The sequence below is a fragment of the Drosophila ficusphila genome, unplaced genomic scaffold, assembly GCF_018152265.1.
Source record: "Drosophila ficusphila isolate 14025-0441.05 unplaced genomic scaffold, ASM1815226v1 contig_198, whole genome shotgun sequence".
NCBI lineage: Eukaryota > Metazoa > Arthropoda > Insecta > Diptera > Drosophilidae > Drosophila > Drosophila ficusphila.
The window spans coordinates 326,492-341,426 of record NW_025064092.1 but is presented as its reverse complement, the minus strand read 5'-3'; the positions used below and the strand labels follow the sequence as shown (position 1 = coordinate 341,426).

The 14,935-nt window shown below is 41.4% G+C and overlaps 1 protein-coding gene across 1 annotated transcript in view; it reads left to right on the top strand.

Moving 5' to 3' along the window:
• Window positions 1-14,935, top strand: part of LOC108091233 — a 101,746-nt gene that overhangs the window by 66,908 nt on the left and 19,903 nt on the right. The window contains 1 exon segment of the mRNA XM_017190340.2: window positions 10,151-10,345. Within this exon segment, the coding sequence (XP_017045829.2) occupies window positions 10,151-10,345 (195 nt within the window).

Below are 14,935 nucleotides of genomic sequence, written 5' to 3'. Positions count from 1 at the left end.
AATGACAAACACCAGCTTAAAGTTCAGATATACATTCCGATTTGAAGCTCGCTGGCGGTTTTGCAACGCAGCAGCAGTTCACAAAGCCAAAGCACATTGGGTGCCCCCGAGTTCGTTTCCCCACGTTGCCGATCGAATTTCGCCTGTTAATGGATTGCAAACCGGTGGCGCCACCAGGAGGAATAACTCTGGCCGGGGCAGATCCGCATTTATTGGAGCGCGTTGGTCCGTTGAAGGTTGTGGGTTTCTGCGGCTGCTGTGGTTGCCAGTGGGAATGGGCTTCAAACACCTGCCTGCCCGGTGAGCAAAAGCGATTTTGAATTTTTCATGCTCGGCATCGATTTCGGTTCGATTCAGCTCAATTCGTGGGGGTCCGGCCTCGCTGGACTGGACTTGATTTAGTCTTTGATGCCGAAACTCATTGCAACGCATTCAACTGCGAACTCCGACACGCCACACACTTCAGTTTGGGTTTTGGGTTTAGGGTTTTGGGTTTTGGGGCAATGGCAACATTTTGTGCGGCAAATGGAGCAGGCGGATTCCAGATTCCCAACTCCAAATGCCGAGCCAGTCTAAGCCGGACTGAGCTCATTGAGGACTGAGCCCAAGTAGTGGCCCCAAGTAGCAAGTTGCACTTGTAGTTTTAGTTGCACCCGTGTTGCGGCAATAGTTGGTCGAAATTAGTTGCACACTCGCCTCCGAACTCAAAAGGGAAAGTTTCTCTGCCTTCTGCCTTCTGCCTTCTGCCTTTGTGCCCGGCCAACAAGTCTATTAGCCAAGCTGTAATTGCTGACCTAATCCAGAGATTCTGATTCCGACTCCGCCCAAAAGGCCCCGAATATCGATGGTCGATGTTTGGCACATGTTTGCCTGGGGTTTCATTATTGCGCAAATGCATTTGCCCCCTTTCGGGGCCCAAAGACCACTGGCCTTGGATGTGGTCGGAAATTGGCCAAGCAATCCCCCATTACCCATCCCCTCTGCTCCTCTTTCCATTCGATTTTCCCCCTATTTTTGCACTTTCCAGCCAGGTTGAGTCCTGGGCTTCCGGTACAGTGTGAGCCACAACTATCGATTCGAGCAGAGAGCCTTCAACACTTTAAAGGCGCCGCAACAACACCACGAGCTGGTTGGGAAATAATAAATGCAGACATTGGATTGCAGGACTCAGAGCTTATCTGCTAATAATATTGGATAAAGAATAGTTGATTGTTTATATTCCCAGATAGAATCGAAGCAATAATAGCAAATAGTAAGCCAACTTTCGGTTTAACAATTGTTTGCTATAGAATATCTAAGTAATTTATTATTTTCTAATTTTATCCAACTCGCACTGAATTTTTATCCTCGTAAGTTAACTTTTTTTTATTGAGGCTGTTTTCGGGCAGAAAAACAATAAGAGAAGGAAGAACGTCCCTCTTTATTTGCTTATTACCTTATGTTTAAATCCAAGTTTGAGATTTCTTCAGTGGCCCATGGAAATGTCGAGCCAACAGCAATTTGCAGGCATTGTAATGAACAATAATTAGAGTATTTAATGCAGAGCTTGTCGTACTTAAATAGACAAAATATTTGGCTCCACTCTCTTCGACGGCAGCTCGAGCACAAAACCATTTTCACCGCATAGAAAATCATTTAAATTTCGTTGTTTTTTCTGTTTGGGTTTTTCGCGTTTCGCTGGCAGAAGGTTGTGTCGAGGTCGTCTAGGTAATTGGACTGCCAACCTCCCCCTTCACCACCCCTCCCCCTCCCTCTTTTCTGTGGCTAGCAAATTGTAATTTGCATTAAGTGTCGGCACATTCCCGCCATGCAAACCCCATTGCCATTCGCATTCGTCCGGCGAGTCGCACGCACTCGCTTTTCCATTCGCGTTTTCCATTCGCAGTGGCAATCGGAGCAGCCGTTACGTATCCGCCGTGTAGTCCGCGGTTTCTTTTTTTCTCCACCCACTTACATGCCGGCCTGTGTGGCTCAGTCGCTTTCAGCTCGCCATGAAAACCCCCTAAAAACCCCCAGCAAAGGGCTATTATAACTTTGTCGTGCCAGAAGCCAAGCCAAAGTAATATACTTTAGCACATGGAGTGTCCAGAACACAAAGTTCCGTCCAAAGGGGCGCGGGGGGCGGGTGGCGAGTGCCGAGGGGGTGTGGCAGCATATCAAAGAGTTTTATTTTAGTTGCTTGTCAGGGATTTAATTAAGTGCAGCTATGCCATAAATATTAAGTGCAGGAAGAATGCAGCTGCAGTTTCCGCAAATTTAATTTCATATTTCTTCCCGCCGCAGAGCCGCATTTCAGGCATTCAGGCATTGCTTCCTCGGGCGGAGCGCCCATCGCTCAGGTGGACCGCCCTGCACTGAGCGAAAAAGAGGGGCCTTCCCCAGCGACAACCCCAATTGAATTTATCGGTTTGGAAAGAGTTTGCTTCAATGCCCTAAATGGAAAAAATAAATGCATTTTGTGAATTTCTAACATTGCAAAAAGCGGGTAACAATTAAATAGATCATCGCCATATTATTAATAAACATACTAACATTTTGTCAGGCAATTAATAACTGAATTTCCAGGAAAACACTTAATATCTCTTTTTAATTGATGGGCCATAAGCCAAGTATCTTCTATTTTTCTAAATGTTTGGTCCATGTGTGCAAGGTTTGAGTTATTTTATTACATTTTGTTATGCGCTTGCACGAACAAAAAGAGAACTTTGCTTTCCTTTCTGATGGATGGCTCTTGTTTTTAAGATAAAAAGCGTGTCCTTAAATTTAAAAACCAGCATTTGACGAATGGCTTTAACGCAAACAGCTTTAGTTTTAAATTCAGTTGGACTGTTGGAAAATGTAAAGATTATTGAGCGATGTGTCGCGTGTTGTTGAATGCAGAATGGCGAATGTGTTTTGTTTCATTTCGAAAACCAGCATAACAAAAAGGCTTTTGGGTTTCCGTTTAACCCAGTTGTTGGGACCATGCCAATTGCTTAGCTGGCAAAGTGGCAATTCATCGAGGTGGCACGCCAATATTTGCCACATTGTTAAAAACTGAACTGCACATAAACAAATAAAACACGACGTCGGTCGACTGCCCCCAAAAGCCATACACATACCATACATATAGTATAGTATTCCCATTTGTTGCGTGAATTGCTGGCACACGAGGCCAATTTTCGGAAAATTGGCAACTGCCCAAACCGTCGCATGTGCATATATATACGAGTATAGTACATATATTAATTACAATATTTTTGTGGATGCCACACGACGAGTGTGTAACGGCCTGGCCAAATGGGCTCGGGGGTGCGTATAATTGCAATCTTGAATGCCAAATCGCTGGCCAAAACAGCAATTGTAATTCGTAATTCGCAATTGAATTTAGCTGGGCGAATTTATTGCCCAACAATTAAAAAACAATCGAACGGCGGATGAGGAATTGCCCTTCGGCTGGCGGCAAATATTTGGCTGAAGTTTGGCAACGCGGCACGTGCCGCAAAGTTACTCAATTCCTCAATGGCAAATGGGGTTAAGGGGGGTGGTAAAAGGGGGAGGGCAAGGGGGAGGTGGACCATACAAGGACACCAACTGGGACTGCTCGACTTGCTGCCGATGAACTTCACAAAGCCAAAGTGTTTGGAACAAGTTTCGGTTATTGTTATGACAACACAACACTCGATGTTCCAACTGATGCAGCAGCACAAACTGGTGGCAAAGGACCTTCGATACGACACTTAGTCACAACTTTTGAATAAAGGGATACCCTGTCCTGACCTACTTACGAAATTAAATAAATAAAATTAAAACATTTAACAAATTATATTTCAAAGCAAGCTCAAGGCAAGAAGAAAGCTAAAATATCTTAGTTTTGCCTTAAAAATGAATACAATATTAAAAACAATGAAAATTTAGTGGGTACCCTTAGGTGCATTTACTGCTCAAATATGAAATAGAAATCCATCAGCGAAATGTTCGCAAGGATTTTCATTATATTTGTTATTATTTTTTTATTATTTTGAATACACTTACTTAATACATTTGAGGTACATCTTGATTAATATGTAGGTATTGTATAAATGCCCTTTAAGCAATATCTCCTTTTTGCAAAACAAGTTTTTATTTATAAATTTGTTTACTGATATTCGCATTCTTTAAAACTATTAATCCATGATCCTAATGCCTTTCAAACATTTTATGCATCAAATTTATCTAGCATTAAATGGAAGTATAGTTATATATTTTTAACCCCAAAATGGGTATATTTATTGAGACCATTGATGTACCTCGTGTAAAGTTAGTGCCCCACCTTAGTAACCAAGAACTTGTACTATTTCCCAACCCCTTCTTCGTTTCCCCCTTTCCTATCTGAGTGCGGTTTCGAGGGCAATATCGGCTATTGAAATATGCTGGCGGCAAACTTTGCCTTTTGGCTACGACAAACGCAAACCGCCTGTCTTTTTGGCCAGAAACAGAAACTTTGCCCGGCAACTGCTTCTGCTTCTGCTTCTGTTTCTGTTACCGTTAGTGTTACTTTTACTGTTACTTTTACTGTTACTTGTTACCCGTTCTGCCGCTTTGGCCGCTTTGTTCTCCGGGATTCGGGATTAGCTGTCAGGCGATGTCGTGCGAATTGCCCCGACTTATGCAGAATGCTGGGCAATAACGATAATGCAGCGCAAGCCGATTATGTGGCAAGGGACTCCCAACTGAAGAAGGGGGTGGGGAAGGGGGAGGGGAAGGGGGAGGGGAAGGGGGAGGGGAAGGGGGAGGGGAAGGGGGAAGGGGAGGGGAAGGGGGAAGGGGAAGGGGGTGCTTGTAGCAGCTGCCGCTCTGTTACGTAATTCGAATCTGGTGAAGAGCAAAGGCTCCAGCTGTTGCCGCATTCCAGACTCCATTCTATTCGCTTATCTGCGGCTCTTGAGTTTGTCAAAAGCAATTGTTTCTCGACTCGACTTGACCGGGCCAACACATACACACACACAAACACACACACAAACACACACACCGGCACACATTCAAAAACAAACACAGACAAGCGAGCAAAATGGCCGACAGTGCCAAAAAGCGAGACAAAGAAGGCCAGTAAGCTTCACACTTACAAAACGATTGCGCAGCTAAAATCAGTTTAAATAAATAATACACCCGAAAAAGTATCAGTTTGCAGCATTCAAAGCGATTTTGGGCTCAAACACTTCGTTGGCCACAAGTGGATAACCACTTGTGGGTCTCAAGTATCAAACGATTCTTGGGATCAAATGAATCCCGAAATAGAACCAAATGATGGCTCAAAGTACAAGAGCCTTTCAAAAATGCCCTTCTTATTTTATTTTATTTGATGCTGTTTTGCTTTGTTTAACAAACAAAAAAATAAACAGCTAATGTTATATTCAAATCATTTTGTTAGCTCTCCTTTGCTTAAATTTTGTTTAGTGAACAACACAAATTAATGTGTGCAAAGCCTTTTCAACTAATTTACTTGTGGTATATTAAGTCAATAAACTATACACTGTATATATATTAAATAGCTTGGGCTTGGCTTATAAAATCATTGTGTTACTTTTCCGAAAACTGTATTCGTTTCTTTATATTCACTTGATATTACCCACATTTTGTGGACACTTTGGCATCCTAACCTTCTGCAAGTGCACTTTGCACAATGGCAGCAGCATTTGACGCCATTTGTCTTACTTCGCTGACCACAAATAACCATGGCCCGATGTGCTGTGCTGTTTTGGCCAGCTTGCTGGCCCAGTTCGTGGCCCAAAACATTTTCCAGTTGCCTTCGCTGCCTCCGTCGCATCGCTGGCAGTTTGTTTGTTTGTTCGCTTCTCCGTTGCCCCGGGAGTGTTGGCTGTCCCCTCGGGGGTCGCTGGTCAGCTGGGGATCCCCGTCGCTCCAAGACCCCTCCCCATCCCCAGTCTCACTCCCAGTTCCACTCGCCAGTCCAATCCCACTCCCACAGCGGCGACAGTGAGTTATGTTGCCCACTTGAGCCCCAAGGAAATGCAGTCCCGCAGCAACGCCTGCGGCACGGAGGCAACATCAGCAACACTAGCAACAGCAACAGCAACAGCAACACCAGCAACACCAGCAACACCAGCAACACCAGCAACAGCAACATCAGCAACACCAGGAGTCAGCAATAATGGCAACGACGACATCGCACTGACAAGTGCTCAAGTCGAGTGCAGCTGCTGCGATTCTGGAATATTTGTGTCCTTGCCGCAGGACTCCCGCTCCCCACGCACCGCCTGAATTCGACAATTCGCTTTGGCAGCAGCTGAGCTCGGATTAAGCCATTAAATCGTTACCAACAAATTGTGCACGTTTTCCAACATTTAAAAAAAAAACTACAGAGCAGTTTGATCGCTAGTACATCAAACAATTTGCTCAAATCCGAACTACTCTTATGAACAATTAAAAATATGTTTTTATTATTTGACAAAGTAAACAAAATTTGAAAGTTTTCTGCTATTATTTTTAGTTTAATTGCAAATTAATAAAAATTAAAGTTTGTAATTAGTTATGTCAATCAACGTCAATCAACTTAATACTGCCTCAATAAATAAATGAGTTACAAAATTAATATTCGCCACTTTTAACAGCTTAAATCTTTAGGATAATTAAGTAACGTCCACAATTAGCTTGTTCCTCATTGAAATCTTTTCACTGATATTGGCATAATCGATTTGTTAATGTCCTGCAAATATTTGTAACTTGCTCCCAAGTCAAATAAAAGGCAGTCAAATGTGATTTTTTTTATTATTTAAAGTAATATGAAATAAATAATTAATACTGGCTACTCTATTCTATTCTATTAACTTTTTCAATTGTTTTTTTTTCTTGAGCTCTTATAAACTTCAACCTCAGAATTCAGATTGCAATTTTCTCTGTGTTAGTTACTACTGTCTTCTACCTTTCTAAGCAAACATTACCCAGTGAAAGAAGTTCATCAGCGAACTTTTATTCACAGACAATCTAGAGTAAGTCGGCAGAAGGCAAGAGGTTTTTCTTGGCCAGTTATCTGGTGCCAGAGCGTCGCTGCGAAAATGTTGACTGAAATGACCGCTGGCGGCAAATGAAATCAGAGTGGCGACCATTAACGCCCCGCTGAAAAGGGCGCCGGCCATCAAGAGCAGCTGCCATCGTCATTCGCAGTCGCAGTTGCAGTTGCAGTCGCAGTCGCATTTGGATCCGTGGCCGTATTCATTATCACTTCCAGTCCGGTCAGCGAGGCAGGCAAATTCGCGAGGGCGGCCAAATGGCAGCCAAGTGGCAAGTGGCGAGTGGCGAGTGGCAAGTGGAAGGCAAAAGGCGGCAGACGACAGGAGGAAGGTATTAAGAGCTGAGCAGGCTGCAGTTGCAACCAGATCCTGGCAGCTGGCAGCTGAAGGCAATGGACCTCGTGCAACACGGCTCCTCCTTTTGCTGGCCGTCTAATTTTCAGCTCCCTGTCGCAGCGCCACAACAATCAAGTGGCATGATTGCTAAGCAGCATAATGCCATTTATTGCCACAACAAGCACCGAACTCCGAGCCAAGTCAGCCTCGCCTCGCCACACAGCTGCTCATTTTGGCGGGAGAGATGAGCTTCAGCAGCTAATCCCTATCCCTATAGTGGATATACGAAAATTTCATATTTTTAAATATACTAATTCCCAATTTTACAATCGGTTATCAGCTGCAACAGTCTAAAATTTGAGTTCAACGATAATATTTATACCCAGCAAATTATAATTGAATACAGAAGTTTGCTAGAGCACTTAATATCTTTATAAGCTCATATATTTGTATTTGAATACATGGAAATCAAAATATATATATTATATATATACCTAAAACCCTTTCATGGCCACTTTTGTATAAAAGAACTTATATTTTAATTCAGAAAGTAAATAAACTGTATGGAACTGTTTACGTACCTACTTCTATTTTAAAAATTTGTATAGATCAACACACACATTGACAACTATTTCAGAACTAGGCATTTCTTGTGTTGGCTAGTCATATATATTTTAAAAAGTCAGGGCTTATCCGCTACCCAGCCCAGTGAACTTCTGCAAAAAAAGCCAAATTCTTGGGAGAAAAAGCAAACATTTACGGATTAAGAGCTGACCTGGCTGCACTGGCTGCGTGGTCGGAACTCCTTTATCCCTTGAAACTTCGCCTGCATTCGCATTCATGGGCTCCGCACAATATGCTAAACGCCCAGCGAAACCATTGGGGAAAAGCGGGAAAATGGTGTGAAAAGCGGGGAAAGTGGGAAAAAGGGGAGAGCGAAGGAGCTGTGAAGCTGTGGAGCTGGAGCCAATGCAATCATAATTTTAACTACTTTAGTTTTATTCCTCCCCCAGCCAGCGGCGGCAGCTCCTGCACTTAGTTCCATTATCCTGGCGCTTTGTTCGCGCCAACGTCGCCTTCATCCTTTGCCGTCTTTTCCTCGCCGTTTTCCTCCTTTTTCCTCCTTTTCCTAATTCCACGCGGCCACAATAAAAAGCCAATGGCGAAGGGGCGCCAACGACAGCCGGGAGTCGATGTAAAAATGAAAATATAAATTGCCTTTCTGCACTGCGCGAAATTCCCCACCGGATATGGCCGACGGTCTAGCGATCGGTACAATCAGTTCGTCTTTGGGAAAGCCCGCTATCCAAAGATAATTTCATAATTGCCAAAGAAAATTTGAAAGTTTAGGAGAAGACCATACTTCTTCTATTTCTTTATTTTATTTTACAAATTTCAATGTCTTATTCCGACTTTAACACAGAGTCGTTCTAGAATTAAGAAATATTATTGAATATGGTAATTATGGTATCTTAATTTTCACATTCCCGATTGACTAACCATCATTATAAACAGTTCAAAGGTCAATAAGTTAATAAATATCGGATGAAAATAGCATTCCTTGAATATTGTGCTCAAAAAATGAATAAGCAGATTTATTAACGGAAGAGAAATAATTTGTTTAGGCAGTATTTGATTTTTATGAAAAACTTACAAACAAGTTTGAATAAAAAACAAATTCCCGAATCGTCAAATTCCTTCAGCCATTATTGCTCGCTGAAATAATAAGGACAAAATGCCTTGACAAAATAATTAAAAATGCAAATTCCCTTTGTTGAGCAGAGTCTGCAAATAAATCGGTGAAATGCATCGTGTGCAATTGTGCTCTTGTAACTGACAAATCAATAATTAAATACATGTTTGCCTTGAGCACACGATTCGTTTTCGCATTTCGCATTTCGAATCAATTAGCAAATGCAGAAGACACTTCTTTGCTGGATATTTGTACATTTGGAGCGTAGATGAGGCCGCTGCATAATGTATGCACAAGTTCCAGGTTGGAATTTGCCTATTTACACACAGTCGTATTCAAATGTAATTAATTATTGTTCTGCAGCGAAAGTGTGCGAGTATTTCAGAATGGAGCTTGACCTGCTCTGAATTGTTTACCATAACGATTTTTTTTGCCCAATGCAACAGCTGAACAAGCAGCCGTTGCGAATTTCAATTCGTTTGTGGAGAGCTTCCTGCGGCTTCATTAGCGCCTCGGTTTTGTGGAATGGAATTGGGGAATGGGATCTGGGATCTGGGGAATGGAATCTGGGGAATGGGGACTAGGAACTGGAACTCGGGGGTTTGATTAACACCAACAACAGCAGCGAACCGGAGGCCAATTCAGAGGCACAAAGCCAAGGCTTTGGCTTTGGGCAGTGAGGAGCGCAATCAAGGCGTATGGATTTTAATTAATTTTCCCTGCTGCAGCGTTTTTAATTAAAAAACTTGAGCGGCCGGCGAGTGCGTTTAGTGGCCGGCGTGTCAAATGCAATTTGCCAGCGTCCTTATCTATTGTCGGCTTGGGCCAAGTTAACACAAAAAGCCGCCTTCCTGCTTTATTGGTTCTTGGGAGGAATTTATACTTTGTCCACGAAAAGGTTTTGTGAAAAAGTCTTTTTTATAGTACAGAATAGTTAAGAAATATCAAGCAAAGCTTAATTTGTTTTATACATTTGTTAATCTTAGCCTTGATTGTTCAAGTGTTTCTTTCGAGAAACTTTAATTTTTCACATTTAATTTTAAATGTGTTATAATAGCTGTAAGATTGCCACTAGAAATTTGTTTCAATGTCCATAAACCTGTATTTAACCACCTTATCTTTGCGATTTCAGTGCTGGACTGCCAGGTGGGCGATTGGGGGGCCTGGAGCGATTGCGACAAGAGCTGCGGCACCGGAATGATGACGCGGAATCGCCAAGTGCTGCAGGCTGCCCAAAATGGAGGCAAGCACTGCCCCACTTTGCAGCAGAAGCGCAGCTGCCAAGGATATAGATGCCACGGTCACCACGACAAGAAGATCCTGCGAGGTGAGTGGCAGTACTCTATCCTTAATCAGAAGTACCTTCAGGGAGAATTTTATGTGCTAAAAATGAGAGGGAATTCGTAAACAATGATGCCTAATCGAAAGTGCCGTCTCTAAACAAAGTTACAATATTTTACTGATTCCTGATTCTAACCAAAATAAATATTCTTGTTATGATTTCCTACGGATTAACACTTCTTTTAGTTCCGAAAATTTTACTGAAATCGATTTAAAAATATTTCTTGGTTGGCTTAAAAAGATGAACACAAGACAGTCCGTGTGGCATCTTTTATATTCCTGTTCAAATAATCCTGCTCTGTGGCATTAGCAGAGTTCCTCTTTTATGTTCAGCGAATGAGAGTTTACGAGATGTGTTTCACAATATAAATAAAATAGCAGACAGACGCATTAAAAATGTCAGCATCAAGTGCTCGTAAATAAAATACATGATGAGCGACAACAGTACGTATGAGTAATGCACTTATAAAACCCTTTTATATTTTCCTCCATCTTGTTAAAGATCTAAATGCTTTCAAAGAACAAATAACAATAAAAAGTGCACTATCTCTTAAAAGAAGTTATTAAGAATGAGTAAATTAATTAATAAGTGAACAAGAAAACTAAAAACTTAAGCTGCATCTCAGTTCGAAACTTATATGATTACACTCACCAATAAACTGGTAACTCGTATGAAATAATATTTCATAGATTTCTGAACATTCAGCTTCATAGAAATATATGAAATATTTAAGCCTTGATGCAGTAATCCAACTGGCTTAGATACATTTTCTTAAATACATAGCTTTGCAAATAAGTTTTGACGTTGCCTTTGCAACAATCTGGTTAAAATGGAATTAAGCCACGCGTCTAATCTCTCTTCGCTCCTCCCTCATCCTGCATCTTTCGTCCTTCGTCCTTCGAACTGTGGACGTCATAAACACGCTGATTTGATCATTCCGCAACCCTTGACCCGCTTTCCCGCCTCCTTGCAGCGGTGGCAGGATATCTTTTGTCCCGACACGACGTGGCACGCCAAACAAGGATTCGGGGCAGAGAGCTCTTGCTTTTCATTTGCTTTTGCTTTTGCACCTAAACCAGACTAAGTAGACTGACAGCGGTGCACTCCGCCGTCCATTGTTTTTGCTATGGTTTTGTGGGCGGTCTCTGTCTCTAGTTTCTAGTCTCTGGTTGAAACCTTTCTAAATTGCCTTTTGCATGCACACGGGGCGGAATCACAATGGACATTAGTGCCGGATAGCCAGCTCAGTTTGGCACAATCAAGGCATGGCAATATGTTGAATCCTCTGCTTAAAGACTTGCATTTATTTAAGGTCTTTTAACATTCATTACTTTGCAGCTATTGTTATTTTAGAACGAGAGTAGATGATGTACCTAATACTTAAGCTGTAAAAGTTGATACAATTTATTTCAAAGATTTCATATTCAATTCTAACAACTACACCATTTTCTGTATTTTTCTAAAATATTTATAAATATGTAAATGTAAGAATATGAATTCTTAAATAAATAAAATAAGTATTTAGTTCAATTCGTAACACAAACTAGTCTCGAAATATTTCCAAATAGTTTGCAACTTAAATCCTGATTGATATTGATCTTCACAGAACTTTGCAAACCAAATATGCAATTAATTAGGAAGCTTATAAGTAAGCAGATTTTCTCCCTGTGCACTCTCTTCCGCAGAGCCAAAAGCCAAAGCAAAAACGGATCTGCCAAACTCCAAACAAGAAAGCCATAGTACGTGAAAGAAAGTAGAATCAGCTGAGAGTGTAGAGCGGGGATGGGGGAGGGGGAATAAGTGGAAAAAGTGGCGGCGCAAAAATGCCACATTCCCCTCACTTTCCATCCCCTTCCCACGATCCGAAGCAATTTTCTGCAAGTGGCTGACATAAAAGCCGTATTATATTTGGCTAAGTGTCACCGCCGGCTTAAAAACACAGACAAAGGGGGTGGGGGATGGGGGGAGGGGGTTGTGGGAGGAGGAGGGGAAGGGGAAGGGGGAGTGGCAGTGGACGGGCGGGAAAACTATTAAAATATCGCTGCGAAAGTTTTTGTTTATGTTTTGGGTCGCCTGCGCTCCATTAGCCTTGGACGTGCCCTCCCACTTCCCCTCCCCCTTTCCCTCCCCCTTCCCCCTTTTTCTTCTTCCTCCTTGATACTCCCCTTTCGCCCACTTTTGCAGGCACTCTTGTTTGGATTTAGTTTTGCCTTCTGGTTGCCATTTTTTGTGCTCGGCACACACATGTGTGTTTGCCGCTCAACTACAACTCTTTAAGCGTTTAATTAAAACTTTGATTGCTGCCATTAAAATATTATTCAACCGCACGCAGAACCAGAAGAATGGAGCTGCCAAACGCACAGATGAATGCCTCCGATTCGATGGGAAAGCCTTTTTAATTGGAGCGATAGGCAACAGTGTTGGTTAGTTAGTACAAATATAGAAATAAAAATATTTAATGGAAAATTATCTTACAAGCATCATAGAAACATCCTTTGAACTACGTACTTAGAAAGTTTGAAATTAATTGAAAACTATTTTGTTTTTGGATGAAATCAATTAATTATGTTTATTGAATATTTAACTGTTTAACATTTAATAAACAATAAAAAAGGAAATAATAATCTATTTCAAAGTATACTTCAAAAATTGATGAGAAAGAAAATATTGGAAGCCAAAATAGTTTTTTTTTTTTTATAAAACTAAATATACAGCTTCTCATTATGAAAAATATTAACAAATAAATGTTTAATACAATTAAGTAAATAAGAAAAGTATATTTAGTGCTGGAAACAAATATATTTAAAATGGAAATCGTTAAAGGGGTTTCAGCACTTTCAGTTACCACGCAGTAAACAATCTATTATATCTTCTGTTTATAATAAAGTAAGCAGAATTCTATTGATCCTGATTGAAAAGAAATGTGCACTATCACCCAATTACCCCATTCAGCCGTGAAAACTCTTTCTTGGACCAGTTACATACCTTACTTCAAATACAATATACCATTTTTCCCCACGAGCTACGACTGTTCCAAAGCCCAATGCCTTGCCCATATTATTTTTTGGTCAACTCCCCAAGCGAATTCACGCCCAACGAGTTTGAGCATATTAGCTGTTCATTAAATTCGATGTTGTTTTTAAACCCAAATCCGACATAATATATAATAACGTATTTAATTACATTTGGCATCGCAACGGGACGCATGCAAATTCGGAATTAATTGAAGGAATTTTATAATAATTTGTGTGCAATCGGAAGTTTTTAGTCCAAATTGAATGCCACGAACCGTGGAAGCCGAAATTAGTTGTCGAAATTATCCCGCTCCAATTGAAACAAAAATTATTAAAAACAAATTTATAATCGTTTTACGCGGAAAATGCGAGATATTATTTTGGGTGAATTCAATGGAAACAGCGCTTTGTTTAAACAAAATGCCGAATGGTTTTAATGTTTGCGATGGATTATAAAAATGGGTGGTGACAGGCGACTGAAGTGGGGTTAATGTTCCCACAAATAACCCAAATCGGCCGACAAGATAACCCTCCCCACCCCCTCCCCCGCTCCACAAACTGTTCCATAATTGGTCTGCAATTATGTATATCCTTGCGCACAGATACATTTGCGGTGTCCTGGCTTTCTGGGAGGAAATGTTAATTAAGGCGCTTGCTCGACTTCATGTGGGTGTGTGTGCGGTGTATGTGTGGTGTATGTGTGTGTGTTCGCCTGTCCATGTGTGTGTGTGTTTTTGTGTATGGTTTGATGTGTGTATGTGTGTGCTTAACGCTCATAATGCGCTTAAGCTGTTTATTGTTTTTAGCACCTCCCACTCCACCGCAGGCCACGCCCCCCTTTGCCTCCCGTGAGTGGGCGGATGTGCGGTTGGGTTTGTGTTGCAAGTAGCCGGGAGACAAGCGCCGCAGGACCTCCGAAAGAGAAACAGAAGCAGAAACAGTTGCGGATACAAATACTGCCAGGCAGTCGCCTTGTCTCCCCCAAAATGACTGGCGATTTAAGCCGTGGTCGCAAACACGTATTGGACCAAAAATCAAACGACCTGTGGTTTTGCTACCTCGGCAAACACTTCTTATGGCTTAAAAATTCCCAGGCACAACGAAATGTATTACTGATCCAGGACAAAAACTGATACAAATGGCATGGTTTTCAATTTGGTTTCAAATACTTGAAATGTTTCAAAGCCATCAAATAAACTAATCGATTCTTTTTCTGTTTATTTTGGTGAGTTTTAACAGTTTATTTGTAGTTTTGCCACTTAACTTAACCAACCCCAAATTCAGCAAAAAAGACTATTATTAAATGTTAAGATTTCTCCAAGTTCTCTGAGTTTTAATAGTTTTACAACAAAAGTGTTTCTTGTAAATTATAAAAACAGATAGATCCTCTCAACTATTTATATTTATATCCATAAGCAAAGACAATGAGGAAGTGAGCAACATCACGTGCCACAAAGCGCACCTTTTGCAACTCGAGGCGAGACAAATTCAATTTCCTTCCCGGCCACAGGAAACGGAAGTAGAATATGTCAGTGTGGTGCGCCCTTAAGTATGCTATTAA